Source organism: Mytilus trossulus, chromosome 9 (genome assembly GCF_036588685.1).
Source record: "Mytilus trossulus isolate FHL-02 chromosome 9, PNRI_Mtr1.1.1.hap1, whole genome shotgun sequence".
Lineage (NCBI taxonomy): Eukaryota > Metazoa > Mollusca > Bivalvia > Mytilida > Mytilidae > Mytilus > Mytilus trossulus.
Genome location: NC_086381.1, coordinates 14427403 through 14451951, shown reverse-complemented (window position 1 = coordinate 14451951; position 24549 = coordinate 14427403). Strand labels below are relative to the sequence as shown.

General features: G+C 31.4%; 2 protein-coding genes across 2 annotated transcripts in view; one reads left to right on the top strand and one right to left on the bottom strand.

Moving 5' to 3' along the window:
• The window catches only part of LOC134685191 (RNA polymerase-associated protein CTR9 homolog), a 46938-nt gene that overhangs the window by 14159 nt on the left and 8230 nt on the right, over nt 1–24549 (bottom strand). The window contains exons 6-15 of the mRNA XM_063544683.1: nt 24081–24276; nt 23497–23604; nt 22860–22979; nt 22273–22389; nt 21321–21410; nt 20577–20705; nt 19767–19950; nt 19138–19226; nt 18473–18658; nt 16900–16987 (exon numbers count right to left, since the gene is read on the bottom strand). Of these exons, the coding sequence (XP_063400753.1) occupies nt 16900–16987; nt 18473–18658; nt 19138–19226; nt 19767–19950; nt 20577–20705; nt 21321–21410; nt 22273–22389; nt 22860–22979; nt 23497–23604; nt 24081–24276 (1307 nt within the window). The remainder of the gene's footprint in view (nt 1–16899; nt 16988–18472; nt 18659–19137; nt 19227–19766; nt 19951–20576; nt 20706–21320; nt 21411–22272; nt 22390–22859; nt 22980–23496; nt 23605–24080; nt 24277–24549) is intronic.
• LOC134683611 (uncharacterized) lies at nt 9643–10639 on the top strand. Its single transcript, XM_063542922.1, has one exon. It carries the CDS (start codon nt 9662–9664, stop codon nt 10637–10639), a length of 978 nt encoding a protein of 325 aa, XP_063398992.1. The 5' UTR covers nt 9643–9661.

Genomic DNA, 24549 nt, shown 5'->3' with positions numbered 1-24549 from the left:
AAGTCCCCATTTCCATTTAATTCTTCAAAAAAGAATATTCTGTCGTTAATTTCTACCTTAAATAGGTTGAAAGGTGTTATATGGAAACTTTCCTTGTAAACATTTACAAATACTTTTGAAGGGTTCTTCAATTTTAATATGCACTGAAGTAAACCGCGAGTCACCCGGTACAGGACTGCAATAGAGGACAATTAGCTGAATATTTAGATAATTTAAGAGTGCTGTATTGTATGTTAAGTACCGACTACAGAATGACGAGAGGTGGTAATATTTACTATTTAAGACCTTTAATCAGGGAATTATAATATATATTGATACTATGTATTGTGTATCTCCCTCCGTTATTCTCTAATGTTAAACACCAAATTAGAAAGGTCAAACACGAGAGATTCTTATATTTGTATAACTTTAATTGTATAGGAAAACTTTAAAGCACAAGCATATAACTACAAATCTTTTCACAGCGATCTGCCATTTATAGATATTTTGTACCAGAATTTTGGCTTTTTTACGGTATGAATTAAATGTGACCTTAGTTACACCGATCGATTCAAAAGAATCTGTTTGTGCATTATTGTATACCTTGAGTGCATACAATACAGAATTATTGTACAAATAATGAACTCTGCTAGTGGTATTTAGTGTAAGCCCACACTTAACTATCTATCCGTGATGTAACTTCTCCCTTAGTCAGATTAATGTTTACAGTAATTAGTTTGCAGAATTAATCCTGCAGTTTTTTTCTTTCTTTTATTCAAATTTTTCAAATCAATTAAAAAAACATGATTAAAACTCATTGACTAAAAGAGCCTATGATCCTCCTGTCTACGGTTTTAGCCATATAAACCGTCGATGGTAAAGTAAAGTCTAAACCAATCACAAATTTCATTTAAATTTTCCAAAAGTGTTCTTTTTCCCCCGTACAAAAGACTTGTATCAGATGCACTTGGCTTCACTGTTCACTTATTTCACTAAAGCTTGTGTGTGTACTATGGAGTCATTCATTTCTGGGGGTACCAATTTTTTTTAGGATTCCTGAATATTGTATTTTCGTGGATATTGATTTTGTGGTCTAAAAAAAGTCTGCCTAGAAGCCTATAAAAATTAGTACCTTGATGATCATTTAAATTCTAGGTTCCCATTTACCCATGAAATAAAAAAAAAATTTATAATGAATCCTCAGCATATTCATTATTTAAAAAAAATGTGTAATCATCAAAGGTGATTAGTGGTGAGCAACAACAAACATGTTTAACCCTGCCACATTCCTTCAGTGCCCGCCCCTTTTCAGTAGCCTGTTGTTCAATGGCTGTTGTTGGTTCATGTCTGTCAGATTTGTTTTATGTAAATTGTTTTATTACAAATTAGGCCTTTAGTTTTTTTCAATTGAATTTTTCATATTTTTCATGTACAGGGCTTTTAAAGCTGACTATACAGTATGGGTTATTCTCATTGTTGAAGTTCATACAGTTGCCTATAATTGCTATCCTCCACTTCACTTAAACTTTGGTGGATAGTTGTCTTTATTGTCAATCATACCCCATCTCCTTATTTTTATAGTAAAGGCTTATGTAGATCTGGTACATATAAGAAGGTCTACTCTTCCTCACAAATTATTTGAAATTTATAGAGTAGCAGTTGTTATTGTTTAAAAACAGAAATTTTCTTCTTATCAATTCCATTGAAATAAAAGGACGCCTCAGGGTGAGTGAGTTTCTCGCTGCATTGAAGATCCATTGGTTGCTTTTCGGCTGTTGTCTACTCTATGGTCGGGTTGTTGTTTCTTTGACACATTCCCCATTTCCATTCTCAATTTTAATTTTATCAATTCCTTTCATTCAATATTTTTCTAAAAGATAATGCATGCAAATCAGAAAAATTTACACCTACTTTTATATAGCTTAAAGTTTATTTTCAAATTTAATTGTACATAAACTACCTTCAAAACAGCAAGGGAGGGGAATGTTATAACATATTAGTTTATAGGAATCAAGTTTTCCAGAAAAATAAATAAAGTGACCTGATCATCACTAAACTATGTCTGAATCAATTAAAAAAGACAAAAAAAACATCAGAATGACATGCACACATAACAATCATTCTAAACCAAATATATTAGTCCTATTACTTTTAATCACTTAAAATAATCAATAAACCATGAAATTGGTGCAAAAGCCAGGTAAATCCTGACATACAGATGTGTGTGCATTACAATAATTAATGTCAAAACATGCTTGACCAACAGAAATAATTTGTAAGGGTTCCGCGGAACCCAGTGTCTCGCCTACTTTTGCTGTAACTCCCAGGCTCAACAAAAATGAAGAAAACAATCAATAAAAATATTCCTCTTGATATTATCTTTTGATTGTAAGAAATTTCTGTCCAAGTTTGGTAAAAATCCAGGATAGTTTATGAATTTAATAAATGTTTTAAAAACTTTAACTGCAGACTGTATGTAATGTTAATTGGAAGAAAAACTAAGTCCATTTATAAGTAAAATACAGATACACAGGTACAAAATATTAACAAAATTTGCTTTCTAGATACTAGCTTTTGATCATAAACAAGCTTCTGTCCAAGTTTGGTACAAATTTAAAATAGTATAAGAAAGTTTTTTTTTTTTTTAATTTAACCACAGAGTGAATGTGTTGTTTCCTAGCAGAAAACCTAAGTCCATTTAGAAGTAAAATACTGAAAAATAGATTTATTTTTTTACAAACTTTACTTTTGGATACTATCTTATGATCATAAACAAGCTACTGTCCAAGTTTGGTACAAACCCAGGATAGTTTAAGAAAGTTATTAAAATTTTAAAAACTTTAACAACAGAGTGAATGTTATGTTTCCCAGCAGAAAAACTAAGTCCATTTATAAGTCAAATACAGAAAAAATTGAATTTAATTTTTGCAATTTATACCTCTGGATACTATTTTATTATCATAAAGAAGCTTCTGTCCAAGTTTGGTAGAAATCCAGTATAGTTTAAGAAATTTATTGAATTTTCAAAAACTTTAACCAGAGTGAATATTTGTGAACGCAGCCGCCGCGGACGACGAGGACGACGGAATGTAGGATCGCTAAGTCTCGCTTTTTCGACTAAAGTCGAAAGGCTCGACAATAATCATTGTATGACAACAACAAAAATTTCTTAGAAACAAAATGATAAACTTTTAAGGAATCTTGCAAAATATGGATTGTCAAGCTCTTCTTTTTTTACAGAAGAACTTTGTAGGCTTAACTTCTTGAACTAGAATTTAAAGAATAATTTGGTCATAACTTGAACAATACATAAAGATTCTACCACTTCATCAAGTGAGTAATTTATCTACCAGACAGTTAAATTTTCAAATTCAAAACGCAAGGCTCGCTCAGCGTTTTATATATTTATAATTTAATTGTCAAGAGTGATAAATATGGTCTTGCACTAGATTTAGTTGTTTTGATGATTTTTAGAGAAGCATAGTTGCATTTTTATTTTTTTATCATACTGTGGATTCTTTTATTTTCGTGGGTATCAATTTTTCGTGGATGGTTGAAAACTTGCATATTCGTAGATATTTGATTTCGTGGTTTTGACCTTCTCTGTATACAAAGCCTATTAAAAATATGCATTTCGTTGAACATTAGATTTCGTGGTTCACCTGTACCCTCGAAACCCACGAAAATTGGTATCCAACGAATAATAATGAATCCACAGTAATAGGAATTTCAGAGGAAAGCAAAAAATTTTGACGTGATAATTGAATTTTGACCAATGGAGAAATGAGATCAAATAAACCACACTTTGATAAAATATAAACAATCAACAGGTTAGGAAAAGGATTAATTAAGTAAGAATTAAAGAAATGTATTTATCACTATTTACTCAAATTTTGCTCTGAGAAGATGATTGTGATAATTTTTTTAAATCATGCTACTGCAGTAAAAAAAAATCTGTTTTGAAGAAAGAGATTTTTTTATGTATTGAGGTTGCGGAGAACAGCTATATACAGATCATCATTGGTCTGTCAAACTCAAGGATATTGCTAGCCTATATCTGATCTAAAGACTGTCACTCCTTCGGAGATATGGCAGCTGAGGAACACCCTTTCATTTGAAAAACCATGGTAATCTATAAATCTTGCATTCCAATTATATTTAATATGTTATAAAATTAAGAAAATAAAAGGGAAATATCTAACTTACAAGATATCAGAATAAAGATTGATTTTTAAAATTCAAATACAAATAGCTCTCATTTCTAAGTTGGCAAACACAGGGCTTGTATGGGATTTTCAAAAAGAACTGAAGAGGTCTACATTTATTTAACTTGTGGTCTGCAAAATTGTTTTAAATAAATTCCCACTACTTATTATCACAAAATATAAGACATGGCAGCTCTTTTATTCATATTTAGTTCAAAAATTGATAAATGAGGTCTTTAATCAGTACTTTAAAATACTTAAAGGTATCAAATTTAACTTTGTACAAATTAAAGTAGCAATTAATCTACTTCAAAATTTCAAAAATATGAAAATATATAACTAATTATTCTTCATATAACAATTCCCATATAAAAACATTAAATACAAGACACTTCAAAGTAAAATTTGCCACAAAAAGATCAAAAGAGAATGAAGGAGCCGGGTTGGTTAAAGCGACCTTCAATCATCCAACGATACTGAATCTAATTCTTTAACTGACAATACCATTACACAATAGCCGATCACAAATAATCTAATTAACTCTCACGCTCACAAGATTGGTCACATGACTTTAACAACTAGGAAAGAGTGTTTACTTTTGACAAAAAGGAACAAAAACGAGAGAATACAGATTATTATAGAAGGGGTGTTGATTTTTTAAATATGATATTGAATGTATTACAAATGTCCAACAAATATTCAATAAAAGTAATATTTACAGTTCCTGATGAGTTTTTTTCAATTATGCAAAATTTTTCTACCGATTTATGATGCGTATATATTCTGTGGGGTAACAGAAGACTACGCATTCATTCTGCATGTATGTTGGTAACTCACGACAGAGATGAACATTTTGGATTTGCATGTTAACTGTCATGTAGCTTTACATCCAAAACAGTTAGAACATTTAGATACAAATCAACGTTATGGTTATAAAAATAATTCAGTGATAAAAGAAAATACAACACAAACTCAAACTATTCCAAATATGGATTACGAAGAATCGGCATTCAAATATCAACCATTCAAAAGGTCTTCAAATGATTTGGAATCTAGCTCCGTCAACTATCATCAAACTTCACCATTGTACAATGTTTATGACAAATGGCATTATTATTCTATGAATCCACCAGATAGATATGGTGCATCCGAATACCATAATGGAATAATTCCATTCGGACATTCTTCATATTCAGATCAAAATGGTGCAAATTCGTATGTGGATGTTGGCTACCGCCGTTATGCTTCTGACATTTATGGACAAATGTATGATCAACAATTACCAGAATCTAGTTTTTATCCATATTCATCAAACTTTAATCCATATCTGAACCTTTGTGACAACAGCCATCAGGCAAGCAGTTCTTACTATCAACACAAATCACGATATCCACTTACTCAGAATGCATATAGGAATATACATGAAACTGACTTTGGGTCGCAGAGTGACCAGAAAACAGACAGTCACTGGTACATGATACCATCATCAAGGACTCCTGGTACTACATCTGGTCGTGAACAGGGCTATGACTATGACTCTCAATCAAGTTATCCTCAGCCGATAAATTCAGGGCATCAGGATAAAAGTACAAAAGCTACAGCTAATGGCTGTAGTTATGAACATAAAATGGCAAGTCAATATGGAAAAATAAAACAAAATGGCACAGGAAAAGGAACGTCTAGTTTTACACTTCATGTACGAAAACAGGAAAGAAAATTAAAGAAGAGATTAAAAGAATTACAAGGTAGAAACTGTGATAAGGCAACACAGCTACAGGAATATTATCATTACAAGGTTATAATGATTGAAAAACAGGCTCAACAACGGCAGCAATCAGATCAAATAATAGGCAGCGTAGAATCAAGTGAAGAAACCGATGTTCAAATACTTCAACTCGTTCATGAAATGGACGAGAGGATCAATGCACTCCAGTTCACGCTTAACGATGACATAACTGACAAATATGGGCAGGTTTGTGGCGAAGTTAGAAAAACAAGACTTTTACCGAAACATGCAATAAAAACTTTAGAGAACTGGTATGAGGATAACTTAAGTAACCCTTATCCTTCCCGTGATCAGACTGTCCGATTAGCATTAGATTGTGGACTAACTATCGAACAAGTTAGAAAGTGGTTTGCAAACAAAAGGAACAGATCTCGGAACAATAAGCTTCATCTATTGAAGTAGTTATAAAGTTATTACTAATTGGGAAAGGACAGTTTTCTTATCAATTTATCTACTTGATAAAAATTATTGTATTGTGACTGGCAGTTTTAAAATCAAATATTGACTTTAGACTGAAACAGAAAACCACATTTTCACAAAAATTATCTGTTATATGATATGAAATCAAATTTTGTCATATATTTATCTACAACTTTTTATATTAAATTTGAAAACATCAAAGATATTTTTGTATTTAATTCTATATGAATGATTATCTGTGTGATATATTACTCCTTGAATTATAAAAGAGATGTGCAAATAAATTTTTTAAACTGATAATTGCACAGTATCTTTGGGAGTGTCAAATTTTGTGTACTTCAGTCCTTCTAGATTTATGAGGTTCCAAGTACACAATTATACAGCCAATTTATACAAACAATTAAGATTGTATCAAATATTCTGAAATTTGGTAATATTGAACAGCAAGCTAATTTGATATTGAATGTGTTAATGCTACTTATACTTAAAATAATATAATTTCCAATACTAAATTATTTTTAATAAAATAGGATTGTTCTTATCATGTGAATCAGCAGGATTCTAATTCTTATTTGTAAATAAAAAAAAACCATCTCAAATCATTTTTTTATTTCATTTAATTTTATATGAACTTTTATTTATCTATGTTTATTTTTCTTAACAATTTGGAGCAAAATTTCAGAATTTCAATTCAAGTAAAAGCATAAATACTCACTTTCAGTTATTTTAATTACATTTACTTTCCTAACTATAATATCATTTAATAATATTGTATCAGTATTCATTGCTCTTCTAGAAATAATTAATTATACAAATTAAAAAATAATTATGCTATTTGTTGATTTGTTTTATATATAGATTTTTAAAAAAATAGACAGGGATATTTCCCCTTTTCTGGTTCAGATAATTGCAATCTAATGAATTGGATATAAAAAAAAATTCAATACTACCAAAAAAACAGATCACAATTGTAGATAGGATACAGTGTAAATGAAAACTTATACAAAAATGTATTTTAATTTCAACTAATTTAAGAAAAAAATCTAAATTTCTTACACATTTTATCATATTTTTCTAAAGCAAAAGTTAATAATTTGATAAAAATTTTAGGAATTTTTTATTCAACAAATATTTAAAGAAACTTAGTTGTACTTTGTTGTTTATCAGTAAATAATTAATCAAATTTAACAACGATCTCGTCAAAACATTTTTGTAAAAAACACAAGCTGAGAAAATTAGATCATCTCATTGTCTTCTTACACCATAATTAGCAAATTGAATTACATCTACAGCTTCTGAAGCTTGATTTAAAAAAACACTTTCTATTTTAATGTTATGAAACCAATAAAAAATTTAATTCAACAAAATATTAAAGCCATTTGATGGAAGAAACTCCAAATCTCTATTAACCTGCATAACTTCAATACACAATCTTATAAAATAATAACAAGATGTGGGTATATGATATTGAGGTGGAAAAATCAACAAAAAAGTCAGAAAGATTTTATTGATATACCAAATAGCATTAGAAAGTATTAATATATAACTTCAGTATCAGTTTTGCTATGTACATACAGTTGTTCAAAAATCACTTTGTTGTTGTGAATAAATATTATCATGTTTTTTTTCTCTTACTTAGGCCATCATTTCAAGACTTAGCATTAAGCTTACAGAAAAAAAACTAGAATGTGCACTTCAAATATAGTATCGATAGATATTTCATTTATATATCTATACAAGATAAATACCCAGTAAGAAGTATTTGTTTCCTTTAGGTTTTTGTTATGCTTCCTAAACAGCTTCAGTCCAATTTTAATAATGATCCAAAACTTAACAATCACGATGTGGTCAGTATATAATTTTTAAGGAAATCAATGGGCAACTGTTTCTAAATTTCTTAGTCTGAGAAAAAAAAGATGTATTCAATAAAAAAAATTAATGCGATGTTGGTTGATTTGCAATGAGACCAAAAGATCAACGGATGTAAGCAACAACAGGACAATTTGATAATTCATTCTCAATAAATGAATTCAAGAAATTCAAATGACAACCATCTCATAACTGACTATATTGTAAACCTTATACACATGTACCATAATTTTATAAATTAAAGCTTTGGATAATTTTAATATAAATATTAAAAAAATATATATTCAAAGAAATCTATCAGCAGAATACTCAAACACAAACATAATTTTTATCAACTATATTCTAAAAACTTTTTAAAAAATAGTTAAAATATACCATTAATCATATGAGAAAAAAAAATACTTGTATGACCACAACTGTTTGTCAATACATGTATCAAAGAAAAAGAGTGTTATTAGCTTGGTAACAATTTCTTCAAGTGAATATGTTTTTTTCATATAAAAAAAAAAATTTATATATGCAAAAATTGAATTCAAAGCCAACGTTTATCCTCTTGTCCTTTTTAATTAAGAAATAGCCATATGAAGAAAATAATTTATAGGTTAAACATAGGATAACTTGATATAAGATTTGGAATACTCCTCTCTTCATTATTATTCACTTTGGATAAAGAAAGCAAATATACTTGATAAAAACTTCATCACATTTTTTATGTGTTTTTAGTTTCTTTGCTTTATTAATTTTCATATATTTTAAAAATTTAAAGGTAATCTATATGAATCTAAAAAAAAAAATTTTAAAAAACTTAATTAAATTTTACAATTAAAAATATACCCTTTCATTTGTTTTTATCTTAAAACAAAAAAGAAATCATATTCTCAAGTTCTAAAAATCAAAACTATAAACTTTCAAATTTAATAAAAAAAAAAAATAATAATTCAATCATAAATATATTTTAAATTTTTAACTTTTACATCAAAGTATAACACTGTAATGAGATCTTCTGCAATAAATGACCAGATTAGTGACTAATTAGATAATTTAATTAGCTGCCACCTTTCTCTAAACATTAATCAAAGATTTGATGAAGCCAATGAGTAACAATGATTGCCCAAGCTAATCATGATCATATTCAGTGATTACTAATTCACCCTTCCTTTCAAATTCTTCAAACAATAAGTGAAGCCATTCTTTACTACTGATTAAACAAACATATCATGATTATTAACCAATGAAATCATGATTTTTTTAATCAGAGTTATCACATGGAAGGAAAAGGCCAATCAGAAAATGAGTCTAGTTGAGTTGGCCCAAGCCAATCTTTGAAAATCTCAAATAAAACCCATGACATGACAGTTTCAACTCATAGTCAAATCGAGTAAACCTTGCCAAAATATCCACAATGAATGATTCATGCTTCATCCAGATGACACCATCTACTACATTGTCAGATGTCATAGCTGCTACTATCCATGATATACCAGTTGATGATGACTCCAACAGCAGTCTAGAACAGTACCTAGACTACAGCCAAACTACTACTACTACTCAAGATGGACCAACATACTCAAGCTACCCATCAACTACTCAGTCATCATACCAAACACCAATCAAGGCCAATGGAAAGCCTGCACTCACTATACAGACACCAGGCCACTACTTCAGTCCTGCAGGAGACAGTCGTTTTAACGACTCTTTGTCAGGTCTCCTTGGTTCACCACCACCAGACAGTCCACTAGCCAGAAATCCATTCTTCAGTGATCTTCAGGCAGTCCTAGCAAATGACTGCAAGGCCAGCAACTCTCTGTCAGAATGTCTACTCACTACCATGACAACTCAACCACATCAAGATGTCTTCATCAGAGAGCAGAGTCTTCAACTCAGATTCAACTCACTTCAAGGGTCCTTCCCAGAGGACATCAGACAGCTGTCTAACTTCTACCGTTACCAAGCAGCCATTGTTGAGACAGAAAGATTTCGTCATGTTCAGCCAACCAACTACCCAGATCACTACAAGAAATCACTCAACAACCACTACGATAGCCAACTACATCAGATCATGGACCGTGTGGAGAGAAGTCTGTCACTACTTGAAGAATCCACTCACATGAAACCAGTAGCATCATCAGTGAACTGCATCAAACAACGCCCACTTCTCTCCAAGAAAGCAGTACGTCACATGGAAGACTGGTATGACCAACATCTAGAACATCCATATCCTAACAACATCGTCATTGACCAGCTGGCAGTCAAGGGTAACATTCAGGTAGAACAGGTCAAGAAATGGTTTGCCAACAAACGCAACAGAAATAACAACACCCGTACACTCACAGAGATTGCCAGAAAGAAGCGTAAACTTGCCATGCAGCATTCTTGTTAACTTGTGAACTTTGAACTTTGAACTATGTGAACAATGCTAAGATATTTAGTGCTATGTACAGTAATTGTTTTGTTATTGTTTTTGTTATGTTTGTAATGATTATCAATCTGTAATGTCTGAACATGAATGCATATTTAAACTTAGAAAAAAATCATTTGTTTATTTTCTGTTGAACATATTTATTAACATGAAAGTTGTTCTTGTTTTGGTTATTAACATGAAGAAAAACAATAACTACTGAGTCTACAAATACACAAAACAAGAGAGCTTCAATGTCTAGTAGAGAATAAAATCAAACTACAGAAATAACTCAAAAGGAAAACTTCAACCTACATTTTTATAGAATGAAATATTGTCACACAAATAAAGTATGGGTGATCCAAAATTTAAAATATATACATCCTTTGTTACAATGTTTACAGGGTTGACTTTGGTATGATGCATCTCTTCTGTATGTTCCCTTCTTGATTTCTTGGGGTTGTTTGACATAAGGGTGCTGTCTCATTGACATAAACCAAAAGTCTTTATCAAATTAGAAATATCAGACATACAAGAACATTATCATCATTATCCTCTCAACTTAAACTGGTGTACAAATATATAACAATGTAAAAAGAGATGTGGTATGATTCCATATGATAAACCTATATAAAAAAAAAAGAAGGCCAAATTGATGGGTAAATGTAGATGTAAGCAGCTATAGGTCTTCAATGCCTAACTTGAAAAAAAACTGTAAAATCATTAAAACAAGGAAAAACCACATTCTGATATATGAAAAAAATCATTCTCATGAATAACAAAATGCATTGTGTTGAGGCATTAATTCAGTAGGCAAGGTTTATAACAGTGTAAAGTTAATCTTATTCAGGTAAATCATACTTCAAAAGGACAATTAAAAAAACAACCAAGTGTTTGTCAGAATCATTTCCACATATTGCAAAATAGATATTTATATGTTGGTCAATACACACAGAAATAGGTAAATGTGGTATGGGTGCCAAAAAGACATCTCTCCATCCAAGTCACAATGTGTAAAAAAGTTAACAATTATAGGTCAAAGAACAATTTTCAACATAGAGCCTTGGCTCAAACCCATTTTTTCTGACGGCTTAATTCCTTTAATGTGCAACACTAGTTTACAACATTTTACTCAAGTGCATTCAAACTGTACAGCAAGCTGTCAATTGTTCATAAAGTATGAAATCTCACTACATGTATTAGCTTTTCACTTTCCATCATGTGCTTGGTTCAAATTGTCCAAGTATCTATTTTACTGGACCTAGACAATTTAAATTTTAGAGTTCAACAAAACACCAACAAAAAGGTGTCCTTGACAAGTCTAATTACTGGTTTCATCATATCTTCAGGGAATACTCCATAGTAGAAACTAATTTCACCTGTGGTACTGTTATTGTTTGTGATTGGCAGATGTTAACTTCAATACAAGGGAAGTAACTCAAAACGTTCAGTAGAGTAGCTCTATTAAGAACCATTTAAACCATTGTCACCCCGTATAACCCCGATACAAATGAATCTGGACGTTGACGCGTTCGAAGCGATAATCAGGACAACATTTGGGATGACAATAACTTTGAATGCCTCTCTAGAACTTATTTGAGTATATATGAATATGTCAATGAGCATGTTAGTATCTTTATTCAATTATACAGTTGTTGTAAGTTTTAGATATTGTATAAAATGTTTGATTAAACTGCTAGATGCAAAACGCACAGACATGGTGCAATTTCATACGGTTTACGATGTAAACAATGCTGAATATCTTTTCGTGCATACACCTTTGAGTATTAATACCTTAAGCAATACTAAATAACTATACATTGAATTACTACGTGCCTTCAAATGTGCCCTAGAACTTAGAATAAACGCAATATCATAAAAAATAAATTTTCCCTGACTGTATTGTTCGTTTCACCAAATGTGTCGCGTTCGTTGTGCGTTTTGAAATAATCACTGTACAGTTCGTTGACAAAAACCGTGACAAACACTTTCTTGTCAAGGTTTTAAAGATGGTTTCGGCGACCCTTTTTCTGTATTTTATTGCAAATGTTTATCTGGTAACTTAGTCAAACTAGTTGAACTTAAAATATCTGTCATACAAAGCCAAAATTGAAATATGTAACTCGAGTACATCTGCTTGGAATGTTTCTATTGAAAATTGAGACTTTCAATGTTTTTCCAGATGAAATGAACAGTTAATAAATATATTCCAGAGGAAAGAAAGTTTCAAAAAGTATAGTACAGTCATTAAAACTTTAATGACTTCCTTTTCACAATTTGAGACTCTTCCAAATGCCGATGTTGGTCAAAATTCGCCTAGACGAAAGCAGACATACATGAAGGAGCTCGTTGAACTTAATTTGCCGAATGCCATAGATGGCATTCCAACTGCTTTAATTTTTTTATTAATTTTTTTTTACATGCGGAGCTTTGTAGATGTGGTGTGATGGCCAGTGAGACAACTGTCCATCAAAGTTTAAATGAAGTTGGCGTATAAACTATTATAGTCCAATGTACAACATTTAACAATGAGGAAAACCTATACCATACAGTCGCCTAAAAAAGGCCCCGATATGAAAAAAAAATATGAAAAAAACGATTACACTAACGGTTAATAATTTATAACTTATGAAATGACAGATCTATATAACCAATGTACTGCAGGATTCTGACGTTGGACCGACAAAACAAAGTGCGGCAGGTTTAAACATGTGAGCCCCCAACCCTCTCCTTAACATAGAACACTGGTGTAACAGCACAACATTATAAAAAAGTTCTGTTGCAATTGGCTAAACTCAAAATGTCGGTACAAGGCACAAAAACCATATACATAGAATATCGACAAAGGAGTAGTTGTAGTAACTGATAGTTATTTCAAAGCGAATTACAACTAAGAAGTAAATCGTGTATCCAAAGTGTTTTAATCAGTATATCCTACGCTTTTAGGTAAAGACGTAATAAAACGCACGAACTTGTGCAATGCCAAATATGAACAGTATCGAGAAGATGTACGGTATTTTGAGTTCTCATAAGTGTGCATAAATTGTAATAATGTTAAGTGATGTTTTGATTTAACAGGTAGAGCAAAACTTTCTATATTGTGGCCAATTGTTTTTTTTTATTTATGAAAGAATTTGGTGAAGGGTGACTCTGAGATATACTATAAGTTATGATCACTTTGGTCTTTTTCCGATCGGCAGTAAAAACTGACTGAAGTTGGCCACCCATTTAGTTGTGTGGGATGTAACAGTACACAGTCACGGTCTGTCCGAATGGGAATATAAAATCCAATGTCTCGTGTAAAGAGAGTACCACGCTAACTACATAGTACGAACCCCTGCAAAAACTTCAAGAGATGTCTATAAATAGCCTGTTGAAGGGCACCATTTGTGTCCTTATAAAATATACATCATTTTATCCAGTGGCAATCCAAACGTCCCTGACGTAATTCCGGAGGGTCTCCTCACAGGACTTACATGTATGTGTTGCTACTTTGTGCTTATCCTGAACATGCATGGCATATTTGCAAGTGATCGTTAAGCAACCAACAATCAGCCATTACGTACGCGTGTCATAAACAAATAAAAGGGTCCATATATTGTTAAGTTCAAACAGTAAAGAAGAAACACAGCAAATGTCTAAGGTTAGGTTGGTGATTGATGCTTTGCTAACCCATAATTTACCAATGACGCCAAGGGTAACTGGGGAATATAAATATGGTCCCTGTGGTCTTCTGTGAAATAAATCAAAATTTGAATGAAATGCATATGGGTGAGTATAGACTTTAAAGGTGTTTATAATAACCAGAATGACCTGACCAATCATTTAGATTTTTGCACCACAGTAGAAAGACTGTAATGTTCGAGGAATTTAAGCATAATCTTTATACCATAAAAATTAAACAAACACAAAAACATAATTAAAGAAAGCAAACCAGTTAATGTTGAGTGTTTTCTCTTCATCTTTATATCTTCACATTAAAGTAACTGTATTACTATTGATGGCTATCAGTTACATGTTCCTTGCATAGACCTATTCTTGAGCCTTAATGTAACTCTATGGTAAGCTATGACCCCCTTGGACCCGCCTCTGAGATTCAGGCCAAAAGGCTTAACCTATAATCCATTGATTATATTTGATTACTTTCTATATCAAATAGAAGATGCGGTATTGAAACAGCTCTTCGCAAGAGACCAAACGAAACAAAAATGAATAACTATAGGTCACCGTACGGCCTTTAACAATGAAAAAGCCCACACCGCTATTAAGCACACCGAAATAACAAATGTAGTCAGTGCATACGAGAAAACTAACGGCTCAATTTTTGCACAAAAGTGTGAACAAAAAAATATATACAACCACTGAATTACAGGCTCCTGGCTTTGAACAGGCACATACAGAATTGACGGGATTAAACATGTTAGCAGGCACCCAACCCACCACTAACCGTACGTTGCTGTTGTATGGTAAACACTTTCAAATATGCTATGAGATTAGAAATCGGACTTGTGTATCTGTATGCTTTGTCATAGTTGCATCTATTGAGTTATTGTATTTTCCTACCAATTCACACTTTTGTATACATGAGGATTTTTTTAAATGTAGAAATGTCCTGCAAGTGTTTTTCGACAATACAACTGACATTATGGGTTGCTGTCTGCATGTTATGATGGTAAATTATTATTTTCAAACTTGCATATTGGTTATAATCATATCAAAGCATAATCTAATACATGCAAAATTCATTCACAAACGCAATATTTTGTCAACGAAGCGTACAGTATAAAAAGGTGTAATGACAACGAAGCGTACACAACATGAAAAAAAGAGACATTTTAAAACGTGTATTTTTTTGTTTCTAGATACAACATAAACAAACGATCTTTATAAGTTTGTTAATTTATACTATGAAGTTTTCAAAAATGTATGTTTTAAAAACTATGAGGTACGAGAAACATTAAGTTTTGAATGTTTAAAAATACCAAGCACGTTTTATCATTAATATCGTCGTGCGTTTTTTGATGTTTGTATAAAAAAATGTCACATTTTCTAAAAACCTTTTAGTAACTCATGAGTATTATGGCAAAGAATATATTGGCGCAAAATATACGAAGAATAGATATTGGATTGCCTTTAAAAGTATGAATTCCTTACTGTCTGAACTCAGTGCTAAACGGTGTGCTCGACTCGAACGCGTCAACGTCCGGTTTTATCTGTATCGGGGTTATACAGGGTGATTGTATAAAGTCACTAAAAACCATTGCATAACAACATAGCTCAAAGGGTCTCTCTGGGAGACAAATTCCAAAACATTATAACAATGTGGATAAAAGCTAGTGTTGAAGAACTTCTCACAATATAGTCAAAACAACAAAAAAAAGATTTACAATATAATACATTTGTCCATTATAAACTAGTAACAAAGTTCTTTTTATCCATGCAGTCTTTATTATGATCTACATATTGTCATATCTGATATGAAGGAGCACTTTGTAAGAAAAATAAGAATTAAATGTCCAGGTTCATGTCACAATATCTAATGTCCAGGTGAAATGAACTGTGATAACACGTAATAATGAACATGTGCAGTTTAATTCCTGAAGAAAGACCTTACTTAAACTTAATTTGAGATGGATGAAACAAGTCAAAGAAACAAAATAAAAATTAACTATAGGGTTGTATTTATATAATGATAAAAGCAAATTCTAATGCAACAACGTTTGTATGCTATGGAACATACGCGCAAGGGCAGACGACAGATTTTAATTACATGTTTTAACACTGTTTTCTGTCAGTTTCATTAGAATGGAGATAACAATATTGTATTTTAAGCTCCAACGGCATCAATTGGGGATTTGATGGTCGCAAATACCCGTTCACTGTCTCCGCTAACATGTGGCCCGTAAACTTAATTTGCGACCATCAAATCCCAAATTGATGTTGCAGAGCTTAAAATACAATACAGTTATCTTCTAAATATCAGGTATCCAAATACACCAAAATTAATGAGTTCCAGTTGATAGTTATATCATAAATTTTAACAAATAAAATGGAAAATGGAAAAGGGGAATGTGTCAAAGAGACAACAACCCGACTATAGAACAGACAACAGCATTTGTATTTCATTATTAAAGTAAACTTAATATCTAATCTGAATCAAACTAATAACATTTCTGGCCTTTGATTATATTAAAACCAAAATTTGACTTTAAAGAAGTTTTGTATATGATGGTTCTACCTACCGATGCCATTAGCAGCCCATATATTTCTGTCATCATTTCTCAGTACTTGTTTGTACATAGCCAGTGCACGATCTTGATGTCTTTTTTCCTAAAAACGTAGGAGATTTTAAAATAAAGATTGAAATCTTACATCTCTTTATATAATAATTTCATGTAGTTAAACAACTTTTTTCACATCATAGCCTTTGATTATCTGGTATTGGTTTTGTTGATAGTTGAAGGCTGTATGGGTTTTGTTGATAGTTGAAGGCTGTATGGGTTTTGTTGATAGTTGAAGGCTGTATGGTGATCTAAAGTTATTTACATCCATTTCATTGGGACTTAATTGGATAGTTGTGTTGTATAAGCATTTTTGTATAGTCTATATATCAGTACATATTAATGTAATTTATCTGCTATAATAGGCAGTAAAATAAAATAATTGATGCTGTTCCTTGACTGAGGTAAAAGTATAACAGAATCCAGAAATGACTAAAACATGGATATTTGTTAAGAATTGTGTATATTACATATATGCTAAAGGAGTAAGTCCGGAAGGACCAATTTTGGCCTCAAATTTCAGGTTCATCTGACGAAAGATTTTGACCACTTTTCAAACACTTAAGTGTCTATTTCATTTGATTCAATTAGTTTAAATGAAAGATTTCAACTGATTTAGTAATTAAAAACGATCCAATATGAAAAATCTACTAAATATGCAGAAAAATGTCACTTTTCAGATGATTTTTCTCAAAAATGAAAGTGGCCGCATCCGTGTTCATCCACAACCTTTATATATGTTATGCATTATCATCAAATACAACTTACATTTCAATATTAAGGATGAACACGAATGGGGCTACTTTCGTTTTACACGGAAACCATCTAAAATTTAACTAAAATACTAGAATTGTGGAGATTTCAGTATAAATTTAGCATGACTTAATGGTGCTACTACCCGATATATGTGCATTGTATTGTATAAAACAGCCCATATTAATGTAGCAGAAGCATTCTTCTGTCTAATAAATATCTAAAAGTTTACATTTTAACAATTTTGTAAAACTGCTATATTTTGGGGCCAAAAAGGGGTCTTACTGGACCTACTCCTTTAAATTTAAATGATTTTTTTTCTCTCCAAAAAACAAAATATATTTATCCATTATTTCAAACACTATAAAAGCTATACTCTGAATATTCTTCTGTTTGTTTGATTGACTGTTTTTAAAATAAATGGGGAATGTGTCCACAAAACACAGATGATGCCCCCACTTGTAAGTTGTGGTAATTAGCATTGTGTATAAGTTTCATGACATTTGGTTGAGGCAAGCTAAAGACAGATAATGGAAACTGGAAACCAACTTTGGGACGGGACGTACATATGGACATAGGTACCTACAGATGGATAATGGTAAAAATTAATGCGAACTCTGCTACGGCAGAGGCATAAAAGTATCTCTGAATAACAAAGCTGAAAGAAAGAAGCTTTGTTTTTAAATGCCATGAAACACTGGTTGCTTCCTAAATAAAGATATGTCCAGAGTAATGTGCAGTGCACATTGAAGTAAAGGTTAATTATTTCAGGTAAATTTACCTTATCCTTGTCTCTCATTGGTTGATGTAGTGTCTGTAACCAAACATTACCCAATGCAATCAATGAATATGCATCATCTTTGGTTTGTGGTCGACCAATAATTCTCTCAAATTTCTTCTGTCCTGGTCCCCACTCCTGCTTAGCTAAATGGAGATTGCCAATCAAAGACCAAGCATCTGGATGATCCTGTAAAAGAAATTAAATATTGATGCAAGAAGATAAAAGCTTCTTATGGCTTATTTTTTAATGAATCTGTTTCGAATCAGAATACTATATTTTCATAATTGTTTACTCACTATGAAAACAATTTACTACAGTTTAAAGAAATAAATTACCTCATTTCACACATTGTTAACAAAAAAAATATGCCAGGCCTGCAGTGTAGCCACATCACAAAACTTACTAATTGTTTGCCCCGCCAGCAGCAACATAGGAAACAGATTGTTTTTGTTTCACTTCAATGACATTTGTGGCAAACAGGAATAAAGTTTTAGACAAGTAACTTCAACTGACCATAGAATTAACTAAATTTCCAACTGAACATCAACAATAAATGATTTCGTTCAGATAGACAGCTTTCTACATGTTATTTTTCTATCATTTAATAAATATATCTTACAGCAACTAAATTACCTGGCAGAATATTGCATTTTGTTGATAATTACCTGATTAATCTGGAGAGCTTCTTTAAACCAATCAGAAGCTTCATAAATCTGTCCTCTATCTCTGGCCATACATCCCAATCGTAGATAACCTGAAATACAAATTTGTATGTTCAAACATTTCAAGTAACAAGGTCAACCTCAGATGTCTTCTAACCCACTAACAACAGACAATGACTGCTTTGGTGACAAGGTATACATGTAGAGCAAGCTTTGACATAAATGACTCCTTGTGTCACTTTTAATTGGTAAAATGTGTCAATGTTAGGAAAACAGTCCAGCCACAAAAGCTTCCCTGACACTCAACTTTCTCTGAATCATATAAATATTTGACAAGTTCAAGTTTAATCAAATTCTAGTTGAATATTTATTGTGTCTAGAAATATGACTGTCTTGACAACATTGATATCTCATGATCCAAATTTAATAACTTTAAACATCTTGATGAATTTATAGATACCTATTGAGTTCTGACAATATTTGTCTGGTAAATATGCTGATTCTTGTGTTGTTTCTAAGTAGTTCAAACATTCTATTGATAAATCTATTGATTTTTTATTGTACATGTTGTTGGACAGATTGAGATAAATACTGTACCCAAATTAGCTAATGTGTTAAATATTTCCACTTACAGTCTACATAATTAGGATGTTCTCTAAGAATACTCTTGTATAATCTTTCTGCATCATCATACTCATGTGTAGCCTCATACAAAACAGCAAGGTTATAGGTCGTTGTCACAGAGATAGCACTGTAGTATGTTTCGTCATGCTGGGCTTCACCTCTAGATCTTTCCAAAGACGACTCATAAAATCTCTGTTGATAATGATTGAACATTTATTAATTTCTACTCTTACAGGAAATAATAGTTAACCATACAACTTATGAAACATCATAGAATATTTTGTCTCAAAAAAAAAAGAATGGGATCAGATATTTTTGTTGTTTTTTTAAATTAAAACAAGAAATCTTACTTTCAGCCAGTTAGATGTGATAAACAGTTTTGCACCTGGCCGAAGTCAGGCGTCTTTGTTAGTCTTGTATGTTTTTATTATTCTAGTTCAGTTATATGTTACGGAGATATTTGTAATGTTCATTTTAACTGAACTGGTTCACATTTTTTAAGGGGCCAGCTAAAACCTGCCTGTGGCTGCAGGGTTTTCTAGCTGTGTTGAAGGCGCATCGGTGGCCTTGGGCTGTTTTCTGCTCTTTGAGCGGTTTGTTGTTTCTTTGACACATTCCAAATTTGCATTCTCAATTATTTTTATTTTTTTTTATAGCACAGCATCTTCATAATGGGTTGAATGAGTGTTATTTCTAACAATGTTTGACTGTATGTGTTACACATCATATTGATGATTGTCTCCTCAAATTTTCAGGCTTTGTATACCTAAACAGTCATAATCATATATTCAAGGCAAATATTGCTATGAGAAACCAACCTTAGCTTCTTGAAGGTTTCCTAGCCTGAAGTGAAGGGCTGCTACATTGTTAAGTATTTCTGGAGGAACATCAGCCTCAATCTTCTCTTTCAGTATAGTAGTGGCTTTACCATAGGCTGATAAAGCTCCCTGAAACAAAAAAGGCTCAATTAAAACAGTACCAAAAATAGTTTTGTGTGGTGTGCATAAATATTAATAGTTATGATTTTCTGGCAGGTAATGGAATACCATACTTATGAAGAAAGAATGTAAAATAAAAAGGGCTCTCTTTAATAATGTAGTGTTTTTATTTTGGCGATGACAAGAAATTTCCTCACAAAGGGAACTAATAAAAAAGTTACTTTAAAGTAAAGCAAATCAAGATTATGTTGGTAAATTGGATATGATGTACTGCCAGAACTAAACATTATATTGTATAAATACAAATATACATAGCAGATGTATCATTCTGAGCAAAAAATCTAACATTGTATGAAATATCTACTAAAACCAGTGACAATAGGTCCGTCCACTTAAAGAAAAGGTCTCAAAGTTTTTGTAAGATTTGCTGATCATGTTAGGGTAGATAGTATCATAAATCAAAGTATAATGTATGAAATTCTTCAATGCATATTTCTGAATCTAGCATCATCAGTTTTATAGGAAAATATTGAAAACACAAGGATAATACATGATGTGTATCTGCTTTGTTTTGTTTCCTGTCATTTGCAGGACTTAACACATTGTGAATGCATTCTTCCATACCTGTACATCATTCTGTTCAAGAATTTGAGCCAGTTCTATCCAAGCCTCCACATCATCAGGGAACTGTTCTGATACTTTCTTTAAATGGTGCTGAAATTGATAAAACAAAAAATATGGGAATGAAGTAAAATTAAATCTCCCATGCTTCTTATGATACATTTTGTAGTTAAAGGTGAAGCCCTCTTTATTTGAAATCAAATCAAACCTCACAGCTCATATCCTATGAAAACTGTGTTTAAGGTGGTACCCAACACCTTAACTAAAATCAATTTGGCTCATTTAATTTTCATAAAATTTTGAAAAAGCATTTACTTTGACTCTTCAATAAAAATATAAAAATTTCAAAACATTTGAACCAACCAATTTATCGGAAAAATTACACTGGTTATATAGCAGGTTGACAAACACTAATTTTGATCATTGAGATGCTTAATATTTACTTTACAACAAAACATAATTAAAACGTTTAGCTGATTTTACAGAGTTATCTTCCTGTAGTGTTACCACCTTAAACAGTATGTTAAATGTTACCAATATCTGGTTCTTTTGAAGAACCTATCAAGTCCAAATGATCATATGCACTGAATAAGAGATGGAGGTTTAATATAGTTTTTTTCCATGCAGTAAGCTTTAAAAAACTTTTAGCACAAAAAGGTATCAAGCCTGAATCAAATTGTTTTGGTAAAAGCTGTGGCATACGAGAGAAACCTGAAAACATCATCTATATAAAGTTGATAAAGAATACATTTCAATTGATTTTTTTATAAACTTATTAATAAATCAAGTTCATTTATTCAACAACAACAAAACTTGACCAGGTTGAAGGAAATCTAGACAAAAATTTCCATTTATTAACTTCAGCATCGAAAAGCTTGCATAATTCAAGTGATTAAGAGAATACTATGACATTAAATATGAACTGTATAAATATAATATCATGAATAAGACTTACCTTAGCTGTATCTCTTTTAGTCAAATCAAATGAGTTGGCATATAAAGAACCTAAAATTTTCATTGTCTCATAGTTTCCTGGTTGAGCTTTTAATACTTTCTCAAAACATTGTGAAGCCTAAATATACAAGTAAGATCTATTATTAGATATGTATAATTTACATAATACATTTTCTGGTTGTTACTTTGTCAAATAACTCCAATACAAAATGTCAAAAAAGGCATTTTTCATTTCTCATATAAAAACTGAAAAAGACTTCAATAGAACACACAAAAACCATCAAAAAATGATAACACCTTAAGAAATGAATCTTTTTCCACAAAGTAAATTTACAAAAATAAGGCTAAATGTACTTTATATATATGTAGTTACTATTTTATAGGTGACAAGATGAAAGATATTCATAGTTGACACTGTGAAAAGTTATTTTCATAGTTGACAATGTCTCTTACATCAATGGGTTACATTTAATTGAATTCATTGGTTACATTACAAACTGTAGAAAATTCACTTAATATTCACCACCCAATATTACAAGGGGCACCTTTTCAAAGATAATTTTGACATAACATCTTTAGAAAACTTACATTTTCATTGTCTCCTCTGTTGATATACATCTGTCCTAACCCAAAGAATGGTAAAACAAAATTGATAGGGGCAAACTGGGTAGACTGGTAATAATACTGGAAAGCTTGGTCAAAGTCATTCTGAAATGTAAAAATATCAGTCAAAATTAAAATGTAAAAATTCCTAATACTAAACTACTGAATTATAGTATGTATGGAAATTACATTATCAAAAGAAAACTGTGTACATGTATGTGGAATGAAAATAATACAGGAATGCTTCTACTGTCTAAAATATTATCAGATTACACATATAGACATCATAATCTGATGTACAGTAGTTTTTGTCTGTTTATGCAGTTCATGCATGTTTCTCGTTTCTCATTTTTATGTAGATAAGACTGTTGGTTTTCCCATTTAAATGGTTTTACACTAGTAATTTTTGGGGCCCTTTATAGCATGCTGTTTGTGTGAGCTAAGGCTCCTTGTTGAAATCCATACCTTGGCCCATAATGGTTTACTTTTATATATTGTTATTTGGATGGAGATTTGTCTCATTGGCACTCATAACACATCTTCCTATATCAATATCATAGTTGCATCTACATAAGAATACGTATATCTTGCCTTTGACATATTTGATGATCATATAACTAACCTGAACATGAAATGATCTAGCTAATTGATAACAGCTCTCAGCTCTCATTCCTTCATTCTCTGTATTATGGAAAGCATGTAAAGCCAAATGTTGTACTTTTTGATAATCCTGAAATATAAATCAAAAGTTTGTTTAAGGAACATCTTTTAACTTTCATTGACAGTTATGTTGCTTCCAGACTACTGGAAGACAAATACTACTATGAAAAAAATACAAGTCAAACGATCATCTTAATGGAACACAAACAAATGTATACAAATTTGTATCAAATATGCTGAATAGCGAATGCATTTTAACTCATAACTGTTATTCCAATGATGTATAGTTTCAAGTGATACAATTTTTATACATAGTTATTTATTGTTCACAACAAAAAGGATATATATAATCTCTTCCAATGGAATCATATGTCAGTTTTGAACAGTGGAAATGTAAGTTAAAAGAACATTTAGAAGGGCTTCTATTACGGTTGGTTTTAATTACTAAATAAACAATAGCATCACATCAGAAGTGCAATATCAGGATTGATGCCTGAAAGAAATGTAAATGTGAAAGTTTTAGAAATACTGGTACGTGTTACAAACCTTTTTATAAAAGAAATGATTTGCAAGATGATTTAGGACCATAGGGTTAGCAGAATCAATGGTATAAGCTTTAGACAGAAGTTGTACTCCATTCTTGATTGAATCTTGTGTTTTGGTATTCAGTTCTAGAATTGCCAGTCCCACTAAGGCTCCTACACATGATGCATCTAACTGCAGAGCTCTTTCAAAAGCTAACCTACAAGTAGAATAAATATTCATACATTTGTTACATATATTGAAGAAATATAAATTATGTTTGGAATAAACCTTAATTGTTGTATATATACATGTCAGCATGTCATGACTATGCAGCTCTGTCAATGACTATGATATCAGGCAGTCAGTATTATTCAAGATAAGAACAAAAAAATGTCAGTGATTTGACTGTGTTTTCAGAAACTCAAGATTAAAACATTTGCACTGATTTTTGTTTTACCAAGGACCTTGTCATAGCTCATAAATGCCTTGA

Coding starts and splice junctions, on each gene's coding strand:
- LOC134683611 (XM_063542922.1), top strand. CDS start 9,662: ATGAATGATTCATGCTTCATCCAGATGACACCATCTACTACATTGTCA.